General features: G+C 38.4%; 1 protein-coding gene across 3 annotated transcripts in view; it reads left to right on the forward strand.

Annotated features, from left to right (window-relative positions):
- The window catches only part of FHOD3 (formin homology 2 domain containing 3), a 390,937-nt gene that overhangs the window by 359,828 nt on the left and 7,065 nt on the right, over positions 1 to 24,044 (forward strand). For 2 of the 3 annotated variants that reach the window (XM_030444367.1, XM_030444368.1), the window contains 4 exons: positions 1,598 to 1,790; positions 7,312 to 7,335; positions 10,023 to 10,194; positions 12,491 to 12,652. In XM_030444367.1, coding sequence (XP_030300227.1) covers positions 1,598 to 1,790; positions 7,312 to 7,335; positions 10,023 to 10,194; positions 12,491 to 12,652 — 551 coding nt within the window. The remainder of the gene's footprint in view (positions 1 to 1,597; positions 1,791 to 7,311; positions 7,336 to 10,022; positions 10,195 to 12,490; positions 12,653 to 24,044) is intronic. The other variant, XM_030444369.1, reaches the window with a different exon arrangement.

The raw sequence follows: 24,044 nt of genomic DNA on the forward strand, positions 1-24,044 counted from the left end.
GATTGGTGACAGCAATATCTTGATGATAAATACTTGGTAAAATTATAAATTATTACATCATAAATATGTTTTTATAACTGTTTGGTTCACATTCCAGCAAGTAACGTTAGCAGTATGTATGTGATGTATACTTTGTTACAGACACCATTTAAAATGCCAGAAAGTTTCTATATTTCTGGAAAAGCAATGATGAAGCAATCATTTATTCCCAAGGTACAGTATTGGGTCTTTTAACTCCTGACTCCGAAAAGCTAGCAGTTTTGCTGTTAAGTTGCTATATTTTCTACCCTTTACTGAATGCTTTGCAGGCATTTGTTGTCTTGTTTGATAAACAAGAAAAGGCTGCAACAAAACACTGAAGTTGTGATGATAGACTTGTCATATGCAGAATCTGGAACAAGTCTGGTAAAATAAGTTCTTCTTATAAGCAGCACCACGCTTATCTGCAAGACCTACAGCTACGTGTATTATGCTGACACAGGAGCAGACAGAACAAAGATTTTTCTCCTTAGGACTTGCTGTTTTATCCAATAGAGTCAGCAGTAACTGCAGTGCTCTAAAATACACATATTCATTATGCTGTTCATTAGTGAAATTTTGAGAGATTTTCAAGCTTTTGAATTTTCAAATTGCTGTGATCAAAATTATGATCTGGATTCCAAGTGGTACCAAATTTGTGACTATACACTTGGGAAGTTGATTCAGGTTTTTTTTTTCATTATGACTTTTTTTTTCATGCCATAATTAAGCAAAAATCTCAACTGCATAAGTAGGGAAGAGAATACAGCAGTTTCCTGTTGTGTTTTCTGTATGCACTGGACAAATAAGAATATTTACATTTCCTATTATGCCTGCAACTACTATTATACACTTCTCTAAAAATGTCTACATGCACTTCCATCTTCCTAGGGCTGGGAAGATTTGTTTCATCATCAGGGATGTACATGGCTGTTAAAAGGAATTCCCAAACACTTTTAAACATTAAGTGTGCTATTGTAAATCATGCAATAGAGAAGCAATAGTAGAAGTTGCAAATAGTGCAAAAGCTCTGAATGCCACAGAAGCAGTAAAACTGAATTTTTAAGTATCCCAAACTGAAGTACTTGGTAGATAATATAATTTTATTATCAGTTTTGTGAACATAAATTCTTTCCTTCTTGTGTTTTCTATCCTGTAAATCTTCATTCTTCTTGTCTAGACTTTCTCCAACATCCTAACAGCCTCTTTGAAGTTGCTTAAGACAAATAAATAGAATTGAAACTCACTAAATATTTTTTTCTCTAACTGAAATGAGATTGTTCATTCACATGCCAAATTAGTCATATAAAGTAGATGGAGTTCCATAAACATCTTATCTGCTTCATCAGCCTGGGAAAGTGGACTGGGATGAAGTTACCATAGACTAGATTTTCATGGTTTTAATTATAAAACATGCCAGTGTTATGCAAAGCATCCATGAAAATTCTGTAGAACAAAAAAAAAATATGAGAACTAATAAAGTAATAAATGGATTTGCTGAAATGTGGAGCCTTTTTCCCCAGAAACCATCAATAAAGTTTTTTTCTCCCCTTGCATTTATGAACTCGTTGTTTTCCAGGTTTCACTCATTTTTGTTATTTATGGGCCATCCTCCCTATGCAATACGTGAAGTCAACATCAATAAGTTCTGCAAAATTATTAGTGAATTTGCTCTGGAATACCGCACAACCAGGGAACGAGTTTTGCAGCAGAAACAGAAACGAGCAAACCACAGGGAAAGAAACAAGACCAGAGGGAAAATGATAACAGATGTAAGTGGCAAAATGTCTGTCTCACAGCATGGATTTTTAAAACTTTCTTTTGTTGAATTTTGTATGCTAAGTTTTGATACTCTTTATTCTTAAGAGATTGCTTTGCCGTAATTGATGAACTCTCTTCTCTTGGAAGATGAAACTTGAAAGGCCTTGATTGTGTTATGGGGTTTTGCATCATGGCAATTTACAGAATGAGAACAAATTGAAATGAAACATTAAAAAAAGCATATCTATGTGTTCCACACAAAGTGTCCAAAATATCTGGAAGACATGGTGGGAGCTATACATACCTGATCGACCAAAAATATGAAAAATTGAGAAAAAAACTAAAAATCATTCTCCTAATTGAGGTCGTGATTTAATTGATCAACCATTGTAGCCATGTAAATGTTTACCACTCAATTTAAATGGATTTTTTTTCTTTCATCTTTAAATAATCTAATACAGTCTTTAGTTTTTGTGTTTTATCTGTGCTTATGTACATACATATGTATTTATGTACATATTCACACACGTGAGCATTAATATTCTTCTTAACTTTAAAGCCCAGATTGGGAACTGACTACTTTGGGGCTCTGAAAAAATAGACAAATTTATGTCCACAGTAGATCATAGAATCATAGAATAGAATCATAGAATTGGCTGGGTTGGAAGGGACCTCAGAGATCATCGAGTCCAACCCTTGAACCACCGTTGAGGTTGCTAGACCATGGCACTGAGATGTTACTCTGCAGACATTTTGACAGTGAAATTGCATACTGATAGAATAAATCAAAATAAGATTAGTCTTCTCAGCACAGTAAGCTTTAAAAACCCTTGATTTTTTTTAATCCTTCTTTTTCTTTTTTGTTTTTTTAAAGTTGATATAGTTTGAATCAATCCAAACAAAGTTTTAAGAAGTGCCAGTACTTTAATAAAAGTTTCCATCTGTCTAAAAATCCTAATCTGGAATCTCGATTAGATACAAGTGGTTCATTGCATATGAAGCTACCTTTGCGTTTGGCATGAAAAGCTCTAAGGCTACATGGATATATGTATATAAAGGCTACATGGATATATGGATATACACACACACACACATATATATATATAAAATATATTGAGAATTATATAAATTGGGATTGTATTTATCTGTTTGACTCAGAATTGTTTGTAGATCTTTACTGGCAAAACCCTCTTTAAATTTGGAAAAGGGGATCTAGAGAAAATGTTAAACCTATATTATTATATCAAAAGATTTTCCTTTTGCCTCTAGCCTCAGGTTAAGGAAGAGGCTCTGACTTTATGCAAAAGCTATTATATACTCATACGGATCTTTAAATCTACTGCTGGGGAACTGAGATCAGTTCCTTCAATTGCTTCTCGGTTATCCTGACATATTCTAGAGGAGCTAAAAGATAGCATTAACCAAAGAGATAGGTAAATTAAAATGTTCATTTCCTCAGATAGATTCAGTGCTTTCTACTGGTTTAACCAATACTGAGACATGAAGGAGTTAGTGTTTTCCTACTCTATGACATTCTGTATTATATTATTCTGTATATTCTGTATTATATAATTTCTGTATTAATAGTACAGAAAAAGCAGCTGTGGCAGGACAGAAAGCCTCACTGTGTCTTGTTCCTGCAGGAAATGCAGGGGGGAAAAAAAGGTTCAGGAAGCAGAGAGAAGGGACCTCACAAACTAGAAAAGTCTTAGGTTTGACAGCTAGTCAGTGAGCACTCCCAAAGATGATGGCCATTTTCTGAAAATGCAGGAAAGGCAGCAGCTAAGCCTTCTCCAGAACCATATATCATTGGAAGATAATGTCTTGTTCAGCTCCAGATAGCATTGAGATTTGACAAGAATTGAGTGCCATCTGACAGTGTTCCACCTGGAAATATCTTGCAGGTCCCCAGAAAAAGAGCATTTTTTTTTGCCTATCACTAATTTACAATTGCACAATGGTCCTGTTAGCTTAAATGCAAAAAGCCTTCTGGAGCAAAAGAACTACATTCTTTAAAATTCCCCTTATAGAGATATTCTTTGAAGGACTTATTAATGTGGCCATGTGGTTATTTTGGGACTTATTAAATCTCTTTAACTGTAGCCTTGCAATTTGGCCTCATTTACCATTCATTTGATTGCAGTACATGGTAAAACAGAACTAAAGTTGCAACAGACTATTTCTCACAGCTTCTTTTGACAACTTCAAAGTCAGATCTACCTCAAAACAAGTTTCCAAGTCAGCAGGATGGAAGAAATTTATGTGTGAAGAATGATGAAAAAGGGGAGTTTTATTGTAGTCTTGTGTTGGCTGTGGTTAGTGTCTGGTCTTGATTTTCTTCACGTTTTATATTTGACAGCATTGGAAATGAAAGATGCATCAGTAATGCATTGACAGTATGTTCAACTAGTTACAGAACAGTGGTAGAAGAAAATTTAGATCTTAATATTAGAAGGAAACTCTTTGTAGAAAATAATTCTAATGAGAAGTAGTCGTGTGGAAGTTTAATTTCTGCTTTGGGTGATGTAAAAGGATTGTCTGGTTATTTTATATTTACCTCCCTGTCCTGTTGAAAGCTCCCTCGGGATCTCATTTTTATCACCTTGCAGTATGCTGCTTTTAGGCAGAAGAAGGGGCTTTTTAGCAAAAATGGAAAAGGAACAAGCCAGAAGCATCCCAGTTCATAATGTGAAGGCACATATCTCTTAAACCTTAGTCCCCCCTGCAGACTTGGAAGGCAGAGGGATGCTGGCTCTGTGGAGAAAGTCTGCTGGCTCTTTGCACGGAGAACTTGAATTGGCTTCAGGGACTGCTCATATGGAGTAGGGCTGAGAAGCACTAAGGGGAATATTTCCAGTCTTTCTTTCAGCCTTTTACCCCAGAGATCTTTATGTTTATGTGAACAAATGAAGTGGACTGAGCACTGTCAGTTTAAACCTTGGTGATTGTTGTCTGCAGGAGAAAGAAAGACAAAGGCAGGGGTAAGGAAAAAAAAACATAGAACAGTGAGTTGCCACAGTTTCACAGGGAAAATTGTCTGGTTTCTGTAACCTTATATCTAGCTTTAGCCAATGAGAGCACACTTTTCAGGCACACTAAAAATAACAAGCAAGCAAAATAGGGAAGAAATGCAATTAAAGATACAAGTCTGAGCATTTTAATGATTTTTAATAATAGTAGGTAATATAAGCATCTGTCTCCTAGATTTATGAAGCTCTGCTTTTTATGATACTTGAGAATTTCAATTCCAGCAATGCTATGCAATAGAAATAATATTTTGAAACAGCAAATCCACCACACAGAAATGCTAGTCTAAAGGAAAAATTGGAGGGAGGGAAGGAGGAAGGGAGGATGGTAGGAAAGAAAGGATACAGGGAAAGGAAGGGAAAGGAACCCCAGTCTGTCCTGCAACATCCAATATTTGATGACAGAAGAATCAAGCAGCCTTTTTTTCTTAAAATCAACATCTTGTACCTGCTGAAAGTAGTGCTTTTTGGTAATATTACATGTTTAAATTTTCATAATTTATTGCTATATCTCAGTATATATATGTTAATGAAGAAGGAAAGAAAAGGCAAAGTGTATAAACTTGGGTGAGAGCAGATTCTCTTCCTGAAACAAGTTTGGTTTATTTACTTGGCTACTTTGGCTTCTGTTGTCAGCATTTGCTGGGGACAAGTGGTTCTCCATAGACAAAGAATCACAATGGTGGTGTTGAGCCAATTCTCCTGTTCACTGGAGTAGCTTTGGGTGTAGGACAGTGGTTCTAGGTGTGAGCCCCCTCTTCCGAGAGCAGGAGGTGCCCCGGGTACAGGAAATGAGCAAAGTCAGAGAGAAGTATATTGCCCTTAATGAAAGTCCACAATAAATAACATTTAACTAGATTAAATTGGTAGGAAGGCCTGGAGCTGGGACCTTTCCTGTAAAAATCTAATTTGATATGAAGTAGTAATATAATATATTTTTGTTTGGAGTACACTCTTTGTAATATGGGTACTCTGCTTTTTCCCCTTTCTCTAAGTGCCTTTTGCATAGTTTAGCTTAATTTGTTCTCCTACTGCTTTCTATGTTTTAAATAGCTGTACATATCGATTAGAATACAGGTATGTTCTGCTTCCCATTCTTCTCCTGTTTCTTATTCATGTCAAAAAGTGAACAGTGGCCTACTTCAGAAGAATTGCTTTGCTCCCAGGGGTTGGAAAAAACAAATGGATCTTTTCATAATGCAGGGGGAACATACCTGCCGAGGTCCCTCTGCAAAACATCTTCTTGTGTTTCTGTCAGTGCCACTGTCTCCAAGGAAAAACAAGCATCTCCCTCTTTGAATAAAACATACCCTTAAAAAGTAATGTTAATGTTCTGCTCAACACTCTCACAGCTAATCTTCTTATGGACACTGTGCTGAAACTACCCTGAGGGCCAAAGTAAATCAGGCTTTCATTTTTAATGATGAATGTTTCTGGAACAGAATGTATCAGTCCCAGACAGAAATCATAGTTGAGATGGAGATAAGGTCAAAAATATGTATTAATAATACTAGGGAAAGGAATTGAATTGGTGGAATGCTTTGTCTAAAAAACAAATCCCACAAATAAAAAAAAAATGCATTGAATTTCTGGGCTATGTTTGCACTTTATAAGCAATCAAACTGAAAATTACAGAAAAAAAGACCCCAGATACTCAAGAAACTTTGTTTTACTTTGGGATCCTACCATGTAGGGCATCTTAAAACCTGATGAAGTATTCCCCAGGATTTGGGAACACAGCTTTAAATAGTTTGCAAGTTCACTGTATGAGCCCAAGCTTAAGAGCATTCCATATGCCATAATATTTTGATATGCCCATTTAATATAGTGTGACTGTCAAGATAGTTTTACATGCCTGCTGTCACAGAGGTTGAAAACCATGAATGGTAAAGGATAATTGTATCTCTCTAGTTTCCAGGATTTGATATTGGGCAGCTACTGAAGAACTTTAAGTATTTGTTCAGAGACTGCTCAGCATTTGTTTTTAATGCTCTGTTAAATCTGAACTCAAAGTTGAGAAGACCCATCTTAAAAAAGGAATTAAAACAAGCGCTTAAGTGTAGGGAAAAGGAATTGCCAAGAAGTTGACCTCTTCACTGAGAGAGAGTGCAGCCAGGACCTCCCTGTGGTAAACAGAGCTGGAAAAGGAGAAGGGAGTCCTTCCTAGTGCTCTCAGGTTCCACAGAGCAAAAAGGGGGCAAGCAGCTGCATAACTCAAGGGAGAGAAATAGGATGGGTTAAGTTAGGGTAGTTTCAGTTCAGAATTTCTCTCAGAAAATCGGGAAATTCTGATACACTCTACTGGCAGATAGTCTGTTCTGTCTACAATTAATTATTAAAATCAAGTTGATTGTCTAAGGAATTAGTTCCCTAAATGCTTTGTATTTTTATGTCCTCCTATAATTTCATAAACAGTACCATGGTTACCTATTACTCTGTTGTGGTCTGACCTTCCTAAATCTTGCTGTTTGTCCTTCTCCACCCTGTCCTTTGTTTCCTGTGGCAGACCGATGAGGAAGAGGATGCTGAGGTATGGTTCTCTGAAAGAGCATGTCGTTCCCATGTTCCCTGTGTGCTGTGACATTTAATTTCTAACTCAGATAGTATGGACTGCTCAATTCCATCTGCTCAATTGGAACTATGAACCATGATATTTTTCTCATAGCTTTTTGGCTTTATCATCAGAATGCATTTTTATAGTCAGCTTCAATCATATTCATACCTACTCTCTTGAATAAGGATATCTGGATCTCAGGCCTAAGTTTCCTCATTTATTTCCTTAATATCTGTTCACTAAATGGTAGAGTATTCCCACTACCCAAGACATCAGTCATCTGAATGTTATGAGAATCATCAGTTACCTTGTACTATGGATTACCGTGATAATTTCATACTCATTAAGCTGTGTAAATCCAAATAGTATTATTTTATAAAGTATTCAAAAAAACATCAGGACATAGGGACACAAAGCAAATTGTAGTGGTTCCTGCTGTATGAATTGGAATAAAATAATACAGTCACCGTAGGGGTGAACTAAGTAGTAGTTCATGTATTTATCATAAAGTGCCCCTGAAGGTGACATTGAAAATTAATAAAGGATTTACTAAATAATTTAGGAACTGTAATGTGCTATCTATATTATAAAACAACTTATTAGTTTGAGGAGCACTTATTGTGTTATGCATTTTTTTGTATTAGAGCTTGCTGAACATGAACAATGGTTACATGATGGCAGTAATCTGCTCAGGAGGCTGGTATTTTGCTGGTAATCTACAGCAACACCTGGAAATTAAGGAAGTGAAATAAAATTTCTGGCTATAGAGCTTCTACCCCAGGGATGATTTGTACCATTTAACTTTGGGCACAGAGAATAAATTAGATGAATAGAGTGTTTATGCCAACATTTAACTAACCTGTGTGAATAGCAACTAACGGTTATGTGAAACTTTAATCCTTTCTTTTTTTCTGAGATAGTATTGATTAGTTTTACAACTGATAGTTTTTAAGAAAGTATTCCTAATGAAAATATGGCATGCATTTTCATAGATGTTTCTCTCTAATGGCTTTAATTTCACATGGGAAACTAGCACTTGAACGCTTTCCGCATCAAATTGTTGCAAGCTATTATTTCAACACGAAAACAAACTTCTCACTATCAAAAATAGATCTCAGACTGATATATTTAGCTCAGTGCCTTGTAGGGATCATTGTTGTGCTACTCAGTTAACTTGCTATCCTACCCCAGAAAGTCATTACATTAAAATAGAATCTTGTCAGTGATTTCCAGGTTGAATTTTCATGTTGTAGTCTTGACAGCTCTGGAGACTTAATCAAAGTTCTGAAAATAGGTCCCAGTCTTCTCTTCCACTCTTCTCTTCCAATTTATTTTGTTTCATCTTCCCCTTGCTCCCTCCCATAAAAGTGAGGGGACCCATACCTCAAAGATGGTTTTGAAGTAAAGGTGATTCACCAAAATTGAAGTCTTCAGTTTTCTGTTCAGGTGTTTCTTTAACCTCACCTCTGGGTATCTTTATATACCCTTGTCTGACAGAAAGGCTCTGCAGGTTTGCATCCCAGTAGCTGACTGTCTCCATACTGTCAACTGACTAATTAATCTTCTTTATTATGGAAAGGAAGAAGAGAATGCATCACACCTTCTTTCATCCATATTGAATAGGCAGGAGTAAGCAAGATTAAAAGGAAAAAGAAAGCATATTTTCGTTTCTGATGCTAGACTGATATGACTGAGAATACCAAGGGGTATTAATCTGTTGATGCCTGTCTGCTGTTGACAGAGCCAATATTTTCTGCTGCCAGGACTGTATTTTAAATGAGCTTCAACCTTTCTATAGGGAAAAGCAGTGGAGTTAATACCAACATCTCAGCCCTCTGCAGGCAGAGGCTGGGAAGGGAGAGCAGCCCAGCAAGGCAAGCTCTTCCTGTCCTTAAAAAATCTCTGATTCTGCTGTTTTAATCCATTTCTAGGTGACTTTTCAGTAACTAATGGTGCTGCTGCACCCACTCTGTGCATGCCCAGCTAATATAGCTGCTGTTGTTCACATAGTGGTGGTGACAGGGGAGTCATTGGGAGGGCTGGGAAAGCAGAGGGCAGATTCCTCAATCTCTTGTAAGGTTTTGTTTGTTCTTCTCACTGCTGACAGCAATTTTTATGTTTTGGCCATGAAATAATTTGGCCAGGTATTTTTTTCATTGTTAGTGATAATGTATTTTAAGGTTACTTGTTGGTATTAGTGTTCTAGATCAGTTTGAGAGTTTTCTGTGAAGTGATGCAGAGCCAAGAGGGAAAGGTCTCTCTCCCAAGACACTCTCCCTTTTTTGCCTTGTTACTGAAAGGTGACTGCACAGAAAAACAGTGATTTCTTATTTGTGCTGGTTCTCCTCTGCACTGTCATACCTGACGCCAGACAAGACCCAGCCTGGGTCAAAGATACCAATGCAAGTCTTTCCTTCACGTATACGCTCAAAGAGAAGGTCAAAATTATAAAGCTTGAGCAAATGCACCTGGTTTACCTCTGATTGTTTCTGCTCCCTGCTCCCAGTTTATTTCTGCTCACTGTTGCCTGGGTCTTTTGGGAATAGCTGCACTCCAAACCAAGCCCAGGAGGACACTTACCTCCTTGTAATTTTCAGTCAAGACTCTGGCCTGTCCTCCGTGCTTCTTTCTGTTAAAACAACTCATCCATTTTCCTCCTGCAGTCTGGCAAGTTCTCCAGCAGCTCTCCCCCCTGCCAGAGCCAGCCCCAGGGGCTGCAGTATGCCGAGGATGCTGCAGAGCACGAGAACATGAAGGCTGTGCTGAAGACCTCCTCCATCGGTGGGGAAAGCACCACTGCACTTGGGGTCCGCACTCGAAGCCGGGCCAGCCGAGGTGAGTGCCAGCAGTCTCCTTTTGCCCGTGTTTCTTGTGGCACAGGAGCTGCAGGGTGGCCCAAGGGTGGTGGCTCCCTTGCATGGCACTCGCAGCAGAAAGGGTTAGAGGAGAAGAAGAAACCCCTGGTGTTTACATGCTGGAAGTGTTTGATTTGGGACAAAGGGGTATAAAAGAATTTGCCTGAAATTTTAATACGCAGATCACAGCCTCAGTAGTGCCCGGGGGCATGAGTAGTCCAAGAAGACATTCTCACCTCTCTCCCCACTGGGAATGTGACTGCCCACTAATATGCCAAGTTTTATTCTTGTTCTCTTCATAAAAGCACAGTGGGGCATCCAGGGAATCTATGATGTAGTTTTCATTTTCTTTTCAATAGCAGCAAGCAGAAAGTATCAGGTCATGTTGAAGTGAAAGGGCCCTGCTGCATTTTAAGGATGATTAGGGGGAGGAAAATGGGTAGGAAAAAGATTAATCTTTTAACCATCTCCCTGCTTAACTGCAAAGGTAAGGGATTAAGCAGAGATGAGAAGCATAAAAAGCTGCTGTGTACAGTCCTGCATCTCCTTGCTATCCTGACAGATGCTTCTTTTTCCAAAGTCCATGCTTCCAAGTGTCAGCATGGGTGATTGCTGACAACTGGCAGGGAGGAAATGAAAACCTGACCCAGCCCAGCAATTCCAACACCTGATATGCTGACAAAAGAGTTCACTGGTACAACCATTCTTGGCAGTAAGATAGCCTTGGGTTTTGTCCAAGACATGATTTGCTCGTACACCTCTTCACTTGAGCAGCCACCAAACCACTTTCTTTATGCTACACCATATTACAGACACTGGGTTCACCAGTTTATTTTGTTTCATCTTCCCCTCACTACCTCCCATAAAAGTGATGCCTCAAAGATGGTTTTGAAGTAAAGGTGATTCATCAAAATTCAAGTGTTCAGTTTTCTGTTCAGGTGTTTCTTCTACCTCACATCTGGGTATCGTACACACACATATATATATAAATTTTCTTTTTAACACTTCTAGGACATCCAGAGCATGCACCACTAAGTGTGTGTATATGTAGGTAGTTTATTAAGGCCTGAAACCATGATCTTGTCTAATTTAGAGGTTTCACAGCCCCAGTTTAAGAAGCAAGTCAACTAGCTATAGTACAAAGATACGATAATTCAAGCTGCAGTGCAACCAGCTGAATAGCTGAAGTAATCCACTGAATGCTAAGGAGGAGGATGTCCTGATAAAGAGAGTCAGTTTGTGTTCCCCTGAAGAACAGCAGATGCAGAGGATGGGTGAGCCAGACAGAAGCCTGTCAGGAGCACTATCGTAATACAACTGCTCTTGACAAGAGCCAGCAGAGCTAAGTGCTAATCAAAATTGTTGTTTATTGACATCAGGGACGTGAGATAAAGTGGTCTTGCCAGTGAATTTTTAGCTGCTTGCAATTCTACCACACCCACTCTTTTGCAGAGCTTGCTGTCAGGGCTCACACTGCATACTGGTCTTCAAAGTATTTAAAACCAAAAAAACACATGTAACAGCAGTCGATAGTGAAGGAATCTAAAGATGTGTCTGACGCAGCTCTGTAGAGTAAGGAGTGCCAAAGCCTTCAGTTCAGAGACATGGCTCCCTTGTTTGCTTGTGGTTTTAACCAAAATTGCTTATTTAGCTTTTCATCTTGCCAATGACTCTTGCTTTTCTGCTTATAGCAGAGCATACATGGTTGTGCCAGGATACATGCAGCTTTGTGATGAGAAGGTGAAGTCTTCATTGCAAAAGGGACAGCAAGACACATTAAACCACAATTTGGCCCTTTTCATGTCTTCTTTGTACTGGGCTGTGATACAGATATGTGGAAGCTGATTCTTTTTTCACTTTTGATACGAAGAACCTGTCTTGCTGATTTGGTATGAGTCTCTAACGTGTGCCATGTCTTCTAGTTTCTGTGTAAGAGAAGCAGAGGAAAGCATGCTCATACAAGCAGTCCTTGGCTTATAGACAGTCTCGAGCAGGCATTTGCCAGTTGTATGGTCAAGAATAAGACTCTGAGGCTGAAGGGAATAGAAAATTATTATTGCATTTGAGTTCTCAGTTATCTGCTGATACAGCAGAGACTCTAGGGTATTATTTAGAAATACTCTCCATTAGGCAGAGTCTTCTCCTTTGGCCAATTTGAAGTAGCAACGACTGAGCCGCTTGCTGTAATTCCCCCAAAAAAACCAATTGTAAAACCAAAGTGACGCAAGAGACTTTCTGTCTGCTTTTCCCTCAATTCATTTTCTGGATTATTCCAGGCCGTATTGGTTCATGGAACGCTGGCAATGATGATTCCCCCAATGCAACAGATGATGCAGCAGATGAGATCATGGATCGCATTGTAAAGTCCGCCACCCAAGTGCCAAGCCAGCGAGCAGTGCCCAGGGAGAGGAAGCGGTCACGAGCCAACAGGAAGTCATGTGAGTGTCTGGCTATTAAACTTCTCAAAATAAGCAAATATGCAAATATTGATGTATAGTGGTGGAAGAACCAAGCCATTAGTTGGCAGACATGGGTTGGTAGTTCACAGGAGCTTGGATGTTTAAGTGTGTTCAGCGTATATTCCTATTACTGTTGTTTAAACAATGTTGTGCTCAGTGGGTGACTTCCTTCTAGGGAACTTGAAATATCCTTAGCAGTAAGAGAAGAAGAACGATTTATGGTGCTTTACTGCAGATGACAGTACTTACTCATAACTAGAGAAGTCAAATCACAGCCTCAGGTAGATACTGCTTGAAATGCTATCAGGTACTGTGAACTGGCGTAAAGATTAGTAGTTGTATCTCTAACTGAATTTACTCATAAAGCAAAAAGTAGCTTGAGATATTTCACCTTTTAAAATCTTTCTTTCTCGTGCTGTGTGCTATCCTTCCACAGCCTTGAACACAAAATGTCTACTGCTGCTTGGCTGCAAAGTGGTTATAGAGGAACTTAACTTCTACTGGGAAGAAAAGGTAGCACATTTATAAGGTGGTCTTTCGACGGCGTAGTGTGGCCACAGGGCTGAGCTGTGGTACTCAAGTTTGAGCACTCTGATTTCATGCTTTAGTAAATAGAAGGTTTAAGAGGTGATCACCTTTCTGGGTATTTTTTCCTTATGTGCTGAGACTACTGTGGTTACTATGAGAAGGATAGGTACCCGAAGAACATAATATTTTAGTGATTAATGTCATTCTCTATATGTGGCCTTTTGACTACCTTTCCATCCATCTTTTTAGCATTTCTGGGAAGTTAGGACAAAGAGGAGACAACAACAGTGAGTCAAAAATCACACGGATTGTCCTTTTTTCTGGAATTGTTCTAACACAGTGAATGATGACAACCGTTTGGTATAAGCAGTGATTGCTATGAACTAGCATGTGCTGAAAGCATATTCACTTTCCCCAACATGCAAAGAAAGGAACTTCTGCATGTGGCAAGAGCAAATGCAAAGTGAACACTGGTTGAATGAGCCAGACTCAAAGCAAAGAAAATGAGCTGACACTGGATTGTCTGTCTCACTTTCTGTCATATACTGTACTGTACCTCTTTGTGGCATCACCTTCTGCTGCTACCCACTTCCCCACGTGGTTCTGATGTTCTGCACATGCTGACTGCCCTAGTTAGTTTGTGCATATCAAAGAAACCTCCTGTATCTTTGCCTATTTCCATGGTTTATCCCATGCTAAAATATTTCCTCTGTTGGCAACGCTCACTACCTTGCACCCACCAAAGTCTGATTTCTGCTTTTTACCAAGTACCTTTTTTCCCAAGGACACACTTGCTGCAGCAAAACAACAAAAAAAGCAAAACAGGATAATGATAATTAAAATACTATGTATTTTTCCATCAAGCTTGATTTTTTATTTGGTAAAAATATTATCAGGAATTAAGCATTCAGTAAATGTTTAGGTTGGGACTGATGGCAGTTGTAATTAATCATGATAGATTCCATGTCTTTTGCTTGTTTGTTCTTCAAGATCTGGATAAGACCTGTGAGTGGATTAAAAGGAAATCTCAAAACAAACATAAATTTCAGTAGTTTAGTGCCCCTTTCAGCTGGCATGTGCTCAAAGAAAGTGTGAAAGGTAAATATCTTCACTCAGTTGTTTAATTCTGATAGATAGTCAATATACATGATGATGAGTAATTGAAGTAGTTTAGCTCTAAAGTACACTCAGCTGGATTGATAATGAAATGAACATGGACCTCCATGTAATGAACAGAATCCAACCCTTGTCAGTGTATGATGTGAGTAGGATAGAAATCTTCTGGGAAGAAGCATCTTATGGGTAGATATACAATACAGGTCTTCCATGAACAATTTAGAAAGTAGATTTTTAGGCATATTTCAATGATCTAGATACCATGATGTTTATTATCTGCAGAGCAGAGATCCTATTATCTGATGGGTTTGATTCACCACCTTCAATCTTCAGGCTTCCATACACATCCTTTGGCTTTTGCAGTGAGCTTGGTGTTCAGTCTCTTCATGGACATCGAAGAGAAAGTCAATTGAAAGAAATGATTTTCACTGTGCATCATGTGGCATATGTCTCATTTCATTCAGTGCAGAATGAAATGAGTCTCAAATGTCTCATTTCACTCAGTGCAGAACTGAGAATCTTGTCAGGCTTACTTAGTCAGCAAAGATTTTAGTGAACCCGACCTGAGATCCATGTTTTTATCAAAATCAGAAACCCAAAAGGTTTCAGTGTAATTGCACTGTAAACATTTCCTTGTGGTTCAGGTAGAAGGTTCTTGTGGCATTAAAAAAAAAAAAAAAAAAAAAAAAAAAAAAAAAAAAAAAAGGAAGAAAAATGTGAAGACAAAAGCAAGTAATTTATAACTGGGGGAAATGGGAAAAAGAATATGGAAAAGGTTAGATTAAATTCAGGGAAAATGAGACATTTTGACATCTTTATTTGAACCATCTTACCTCTGGTAACTGTTGAGCCAGTGTGACTGTGCCTGGTATGCAGAGCTTAGCTAGGTTTTGTGATGCAGAAGAGTTTGTACTCTCAGAGTAAGGCACAGAACTACAGACTGGGAGGAGGAATAAGGCACTGAGTCATCCAACAAAAGACAGATGGAAATGTCTGTATCTGTTGGCTGAAGATATGAAGGTCACTGATAAATTCAGATATGACTGAAGCTGACTGAGACCTAGTAGGAAGGAATTTGTTCAGTGGGAGCTGAAGTGGACTACAGAAAGCTGAGGTGTGTGGTGAGGGCAAACAACTGAGTTCCTGTGATCTGCAGAGTGTGATCTTACTAGATCTGTGTTCTACAGAACATCCCAGGTCAAGGTATTTCATACTAAATTCACCCTTCAGTAAAAGTGAAACAGGAGTTAGCACACAGTCATCAGGTGCCAAAACATGGGAAAGAGCTCTGCCAAAGGGCCAGGCATGGGACAAGGTTTAGACAAGTTTTAGTAACACATGCAGAGTTGCTTTGAAACAAGCAGGTTTGTAAGCAAACAAGATACTAGATGGGAGACTATTTGAATCCAAAGGTGTGGATTTCTTCGTCTGGCATTCATAGGGTGCTTCCTTTAACTTCTTTTCTTTGTCTTTTCATTAGTTTTCATTTTCATGTCTCTCCAGTTACTTTTTTTCTGGCAATGAAAAGATACAGAAGTGCCAAAATACCAGGAGGGAGACTGTTCTTGTGGTATTTATAGCCTGACTAAAAGCAGGAGTTAATGGAAATTATGCTTCTAAAAAATAAAAACATAATGAAAAAGGTCTATATAAAATGTTTTAAAGGTAAAGAACTTTACTTAGAATTTGCAACTTTTAAGTTGATGCCTTTTAAGTAATACATTCTTTCATCCTTATCATCTTTGCAAAAATGTCATAGCTAAACTCTAACAAATAACAATCCAAGCAATAAATAAAAATTATTAATAATAGTTAATGAATTAATAATAAGTGCACTTGACCACAGAAAGCGGTAGCAGTTGATGTACCTGATCAGGGTGAGGCTTGTGTAGCCTCACATCTCAGCAGTGCTGGAGGCCAGCATCAATAGCTGTAGGGTTAAAAACAGGAGAGGTAGAATAAGTTGAATAACCTATAGGTCTCATAATGAGTTTTAAGAGTTGTAAATGGGTGTTTTTATATGAAGCATGAGACTCAGTATCTTGTTCAGTATTTTCAGTTTTGGCAGTTGTAATTGATAACACATATAATTGATGTTACTAATACCATTTTTAAGTAGGAAGGTATTTATTTATGAGTGTTCAGCTTCTGCTTTACAATGTGTATTACATTTATTCTATAGCTTTCTTTTAAAACAACTGAACTTGACAGAGAGGGGTAGGCATTCTCCTTTTTAACTGTTCCAGTGTAGAGGACCTATGTATTTTCTTGGCAATCTTCATGAGTTTTTAATTGTATCTTTTATATCTCAAGTTTCCCTCAAGCGTGTTTGCCTGCTCCTAGCTCTGTGAAAGTGAAATTGCCATAGTTCTGTGCAGTTCTACATTACGTAGCCTTCAAAACAAAAAAGGTTATTTAAAGCCTGTTTAAAAACCTAGTAAGAAAAATTGCTTGTAAAAGAGGCTTAAGTTCATTTTGCAGTCACTGTTTTAGAGGAATCTGGGAGGACTTTGAGGAATCTCATTTCTATAATTAGTTTTATTCTGATACAAATTATTTGTTTTGGCACAAACTTTATGCTTGAAACTGCTTTATCTTTTTATATAAGAGGAGTCAGGTATAAAACTGACCTAGCCTGCACCATTATGTACATTCCTTAACTTTGAATTGGATTTCAGCATGGGTATTTAGAGAGCCTGTGGAATCTAGGATTTGCTCAAAATTTAGCAGCATTATTTTAATAGAGCAACTTTAAAAAAAAAAAAAAAAAAAAAAAAAGTGAGACGTCCTTGCATTGACCTGGGAAGTTAGAATTAAATATGTCTTGTAAATATGACTATTTACAAAAAATACATATCTTTTACTCCAATTCACAGAAAAAAGACAGGTATTGAACACTACACAGACATTCACACCCTCTCGTATGCAGTATCACCCTAGCACAGAGAACCTGGTGTAGATACAAGGAGAAAACTGCTATAGTGACATTGTCCCTAATGATTCTAGAGTGGCTGTCACCTCATGGGATTAAGTGCCTGCTCATACCTGCTGGTTTGTGGAGGAACAGGTAGCCACTGCTCAGATTTTGCTCTTAGCAGATGGTAGCACCAAGCAGTGGGTGAAGTTAAAGTCCTGGCAGGATCCTACGGCACAGGCACCTTCTTGTGCTGTGTCTGGCATGTGGAGAACCAAAAAGAAGTGCTTTGCAGCTTCCTATGGACTTCTAGACAAAGATTTACAAGTGCTGGAATTCCTCTGTCCATCTCTTTCTTGGCTATAAGGCAATTTCTTTATTGCAGGAAAGAGTAAGCTAAAGTAGTGTGGGAGGAGCTGGTTGGAGATGAGCAGCTGGTGTCAGTATATGTATATGTAGATAATAGATCTATTTGTGCTCCTTGGTCACATAGTTTTGATATTGACATTTTTCATATAAATTCTTTTGTTGTGGTATATACTTTTGATACTTTTTAAACTGTAGATCTGTAGAAAAAAAATCTTACTCAATTTCTTTGCATATTATAAGAGATACAATTAGGTATTCTTCACTTTTGCCAATTTGCCATTCATTGCATCAATGAGTTCATCTGTGTTATCCTCTATTCTCATTTCAGCTGACATTTTAAAGGAATATTTGAAGCTTTTGAATTCTTGTGACAGGATTCATACCCAAAAGAGGGATAGATAAGTTTTAAATATTAAAAAATATAGTTGCGTTGTGCACTGTTATCCCTAACTTTACAGGAAATGTATTTTGTCTGGGTTTTTTCTGTATTGAAGTGGCTTTCAAGTTTATCTCCGGTCAGTAATTCACTCCTTATTTACATCATCCTTCCTTCCTGAAATATGATGATTATTTTCAGCATCCAAGTTAAAAATCAGCAGCAGTGAGCTGCTGGCTGACAGGATCACAGAGCTAATGTGGAAAGCACTTCACATGAGAACGAGAATAGAGAGAGAAGTGCTGGGCTGCTTTTCAAGTTGCTTTACAAAAGAAGTGGAGTTATCAGAGGTGGCTTCCCAGAAGAGCATCGCGATATCAGGGCTGCCATAGAGAGCCCTCTGCTGCCACCAAGGAGTGCAGCAGGAGGGCCTGTGAAGGAATTTGTCTGTCCTTGGATAAAAGTCTCAAATGTGTTTGGAAAGAAGTCCCTCAAACATGTTTCACACAGAAATGTTTTTTTAATTTATCTTGCCCTAGCACCATGTCAAAAAAATAATATATATAATGTATATATGTGACTTTCTTTAGGCAGAATAACAGCTCTTGTTATCATGATTGCAAGATTGTTGTTACCATAGTTATTTTTTATCTGGTGGGTTTGTAGAGATGATGCCTTTCACTCTTTTTTTTTTTCCCAGCACAGATTCCTAGTGGGGATAATTAGAGAGTCTGAGTGGTCAGACATGGCCACACTCCCCTGCTGAGTCACCCTCCAACAGAGCTCTGCCTTCATAAGCCTGAGCTACCCCCTGAGTGGGTCATTTTAAAATCTCAAATGGAATGTAAAGGCCCAAACGTTTGTGTTAGTTGGCTTACTTTCTGCATCCCATCTCCTGCCTTTTTTTTTTTTTTTTGTCCTGTGCTTTGCTGATGTATATTGTCTCAAAGCCAGTATATAGTGCTTAAATAAAGACTCAGTTGTGGGTGATGTTTTACCTATGAATAGTGGAATCCCTTCTGAGTGGTGAAGTTCAGTGGGAGAATGATACAAGAGATGGCAGCAGGGTTGCTTTTAGTAGTAACTTTTTACAGTGGCACTCACAGCAGCCCTAAATATTAGGGGGTTTTGTCACAGAAGGCTTTCAAGGAAAAAGTCTTATTTTCTGCTTTACTATTGGGGCTATGGAAATGCTGATCTGTGAAACACATGAAGTTTGGTACTTCAGTAGTTTCAACTCTTTATTAAATATTACTCTAAACTAGTATGTTCTTCATGCAGACCAGTTTCTCTAAAGCAATGTCACTTTCTGTTCCCTACAATGTAAGTCACCTGGAGATGAAAAAGAAGTTAAGCTTCGCTTTCAAATTACCACTTTGTCCTTTTCCACTGCTAGACTCCTCTCTATGTCACAGCCACCACAGGATGCAGTTGTGAGCTACAGAATTTCTTGTTATGAGAAATCTGTGCTATCTGTGAAATGCAGACAGGACACAAAGCAAAGTTGCAGGACAATAATACATCGTTTCCTGGAGTTTTCTATGTGGTGGACCCAGAGAAGCACCACATATGAGTTGGCTGTACTTCAGAGAAGTGAGTGATAAGACCCTAAGATTTACCTACAAATTCCTGAAAGAAAAATTTCTGTTTATAGTTTTTACTTTTTTAATTAAATATTTAGGCCTAGACATATTAAGCAGTGATATATGCAGAATTAAACAGGAGTAAAATTTAAATAGAAAGTGACATTAAAAAATGTAAATTAAAAAAAAATTAAAGTAAGAGAATTTGGTCAACTATCTGGATTGAACTTTAAGTTGGAAATTGCCATTGCTGTACTCATTGTAGTATGGTCCAAGAGAGTACATGAGAAAATAGAATGAGCGTGCAAGCTGGGCATAGATAAGTAACAGAAAATAAAACTCAGATACACGAAACAAAATGAGCTGATGGATCTGGCCTGTATTGCATCTTGTAATCTTATCTTCCTGCTATCCTGGCTGTGTAATTTTAGAGCCAGAATTTACAGCCACCTGAAATTTTCTTTATTCCAAATCATCAACTGTCAGCTTCATTACTTTGCACTTGGGCCCAAAAGGGAGTTCTGTGGCTGCTACATCCTTTTGTAGTAGGAATGATTAATTCTGTGACTTCTCAAGCAGAAAAATAGTCACATCTATGAAGAGAATATTGTGCATTTCAAATGAGTCTACCATACGATTGTAGACACACACCCCAAAAACCTTTGCAAATGCAAGAATAAATGGTGCCAGCCAGACTTATCTTTACTATTGCTGCATCTTAAAAACAACAGAAAGAGATATTGGTAGGGAAAACAAGTAATACTCTAAAACACTAATCCCTAGTTAATTATATTCTCTGAGAAAGCTACATTTACTTTTTTCAAAACATTCCCAGTATACCATGAGGGCTATATGTCTGTAGATTTTGACCCAGAAGGCAGTGTCAAATTCATTGAGTTCATCATAAGAACACTGCATTCTGCCAGGATATCAAAATTCTAGATTTCCTGATTAGCATAGGATATCATGCCCTCTCACCCCAGAAAAAAAAAAGCTTTTAGTTTCTTGGTTATGGGATCTCAGCAGGCATTGCTTATGACAGGAGTAAAAGTTATTCTCTCTATGTTATGTTTCTTTAGCTAATGTTTTAAAAATTGCTTAGCGAACCTAAAAGGTCACTTGAAAGTCTTATTTTTATTGTCACTGCCTCCAGAATACATTCCATAACTCAGTTTAATATGATCTGCAGCAGGCCAAGAGGTTTACAAGCCAAGATATTATGTCTAGTCCATTTAGAGATATGACAGAGTTCAGTGAAGAGGGGAGAGTGAAGATCTAGTTTGAGAAATGTAATTTTGCCATGCCTTTAAAACATGGAAGGAAAATACCTCTCTGCATTCGCTTTTGATGACTGAATATGTTCATGACCTTCCCTAAGGTAGAAGAACCCTACCAAGCACTTTATGAGCAAATGGGCAAATGTCTGAGGACATCTGTTTAACAGCATGTCAAGACATGGTTCATCCACCTCCCAGAGCACTCCCTGCTCCTGTAGTAACTCAACTTGCTCCTGGCTTCATCAGCCACAAGCCTCTGTAGTCCACAAACCAGTGCAGAGCATAGGAGGGTAGGAGCTTGCTCTTGTGTCACTAGTGATACAGCATCTATCTACTGTGTCTTCAGATGAGGAAATGTACTGTGAACAATTTACATTAGTTACAGTTTTCATATAAAGATAGCCTTTATCAGGCCCCTGTCATCTCCCTAAGTAAAAAGTACTTTATCCTACAAGTGAATTATCTGTGTCAGCCCATCCTGTTGCATTGCAGGGACAAGAATTCTCTCCTTTGAGTCTGGGGGATGGTTCTGTCAGGTGTGATCCTCCCAGTTGCCTGTTGATGGAGGGCAGCTTTAATCTTGCCAGTAGTTGCAGTGCTTTGCAGCATTTTACCCCACATTTCATTTATACCATTTAGCAGCCCTCAGCATTTATGGGAACCATTCTGTCACTGAAAAGATTATCTCACATCTTTGATTTTTCTTAACTGTTTTCTTGAAAATCTCATGATGACCGCCAAAGTCCTACATTGTTTGGAACTCTTTTATCCTAACTGCTGGCCACAAAAAAGCTTAGGTCACTGGGATAACTTAAATCCAAGTTTCTTTCTATTATAAGAGAACTGAGATAAGTTAAAGCAATGAAACGAAGAATGCAAAGAGATTGGTGTTATTTTTTTTTTTTAGTGGCATATGTATATGAGGAGAGGCTGAGAGAGCTGGGGCTGTTCAGCCTGGAGAAGAGGCGGCTCAGGGGAGACCTCATCGCTCTCTACAGCTACCTGAAAGGAGGGTGTAGCCAGGTGGGGGTTGGGCTCTTTTGCCAGACGACTTTCAACAAGACAAGAGGGCATGGTCTTAAGTTGTGCCAGGGGAAGTTTAGGTTAGATATTAGAAAGAATTTCTTTACAGAGAGGATGATCAGACATTGGAATGGGCTGCCCAGGGAAGTAGTGGATTCTCCGTCCCTGGAGATATTTAAAAAGAGACTGGATGTGGCACTCAGTGCCATGGTCTAGCAACCGCAGCGGTGGTTCAAGGGTTGGACTCGATGATCTCTGAGGTCCCTTCCAACCCAGCCAATTCTATGATTCTATGATATGTCCCACCGATTTACTGAGGATTGTGTTGCAGTGACACAAAAAAGTACAAACTTTGGGTTGGTCTCCATTGTTTGCATCATAAAGCATACCCAGGACAGGGCACTTGTCCCTTCTAGATGCTGCAGGCAGTATGTCTTTTTTTTGAGCCATCTGAGACTTATACAGGAGGTCCTCAGACTAAGACTTTAATGTGTTTGAGAGGTAGGTATCTGAAGAGTCAGAAAGAAATCTTGCTTATGTAAAGAAGACTAGTTAGTTTTCTCCCTTGTTTTTACATGAAGATGGTTTCTACCATGGTATTTTAACTCCTGATTATGACTTCTGAATATAAACTCCTGTAATTTTCTTCAAAGAAGAAATATATTATGGTGAATCCATTTGGCTTTTCTGTAACTGAGGCTGAAGAAGGAATTTAAACAACTGTGTTCTTCTTGGTGGAAGTTAAGAGAGGCACACATTTCCCTTTCAGTTGTAAGATGAAGTCTCAGCCCCAGTTATTTGTGCAGCAGTAATTGTACTGACCTAAAGGAAGTTATTCCAGATGTATATTGTGATAAATAAGACCAGAATTTTTATTATTCCAGTACATGACCAGCATTAGCAGAATACCTCAGTTCTTAATGAATGTTTAGAAACAGGAATAACAAATGCTTGTTCCCTCACTCTTCTTGTTCTACCAGCTGGCAAGAAAACTAACTTTGGTTTACAGTCATTATTGTGCTCAGTTTGCAAATGTGAGTGACTGTTCTGAGAGAGCTGGAGATAAGTGTGAGAGCACTCATGAATACATGTTGTTTGACACTTCTGCAAAGCATCTAAAATGTGGAAATTCGTTCTGCATTCAATTTCCCAGCTCACTTTTGCCTTCAGTGGGAAGATGTAATGTCATCTAGACAGCCATTCTGTGAAACTTTACTCTCCTGTACACATATATTTTCTCTGATGATGGGCTTCCTTACTTCAGCAGTACAGCTGCTGTGGAGTATTCCTGAGGAATACTCTCTAAGGGACCAATGTCCAGTCCAACTTTGAGTCTCTTGACGGTGATTTTTGGTTTGTCTCTGGTAAGTTCTTCTGAAAATCAATGGTATTAGTCTATATGAACATGATTCTATGGTCTGCCTTTGGATGCATGATACAGAGGATGCAGAAAAACATGTGTTCAAGGGAGAGGCAGTGCAGGCAGGTAGGGAGGTCAACTGCACAGGGAAATCTTTGCTTTTAATGAGACAGAAATGTTTTGCTGCAGCTTTCTTGTATTTGTTTGTTTACTCCTGATAGACTTCATTTTGATATAGAAATCAGCATTGGGTGATTTGCTGAGACCTTAAGACCCTAAGGTATTTCTTAGCTTATGTCCAGAAATTGAGAGTTGTCACCATGGACATTTGGGTATCAAATCTGAGATGTATTAGAGAGTGTTAGTGATGAGGATTGGCTAAGAAGTACATGTGGGTTATTCTGCACCATGGAGACCAGAGGATTATTTGAAGTGTAATGCTCTTCTGATCATACTTTTTTAGTCTTTCTTTATCTTAGCTTCATCAGCTGCATTTAACCTTGGAGTCCTTTGTTAAGCATGGAAGATGCTGCTGATCAATATTCTAGGAAAAAGTGGGTGTCATAAAAAGCATCCATGCAGCTTCCTAGAGGTGTTTAATAAGTCTCCAAGTACTGTAGGAGAAAGGACAATGAAGAAAGACTTTCAAGTAAGGTTTTGATAAAAGAGAAACAATTACACACGTGGCACACCCAGCTCAGTAGCTGATGAAAGCAGTTTGACTATCATAGATCACATTCATCCTACCTGCATGGTACCGTATGTTCAACTACTGTATTTTCCCTTTTTCTTATCCTTGTGTTTTCTATACCAATCCATTCCCTT

The sequence above is a fragment of the Calypte anna genome, chromosome 2 (genome assembly GCF_003957555.1).
Source record: "Calypte anna isolate BGI_N300 chromosome 2, bCalAnn1_v1.p, whole genome shotgun sequence".
In the NCBI taxonomy this organism is placed as follows: Eukaryota; Metazoa; Chordata; class Aves; order Apodiformes; family Trochilidae; genus Calypte; species Calypte anna.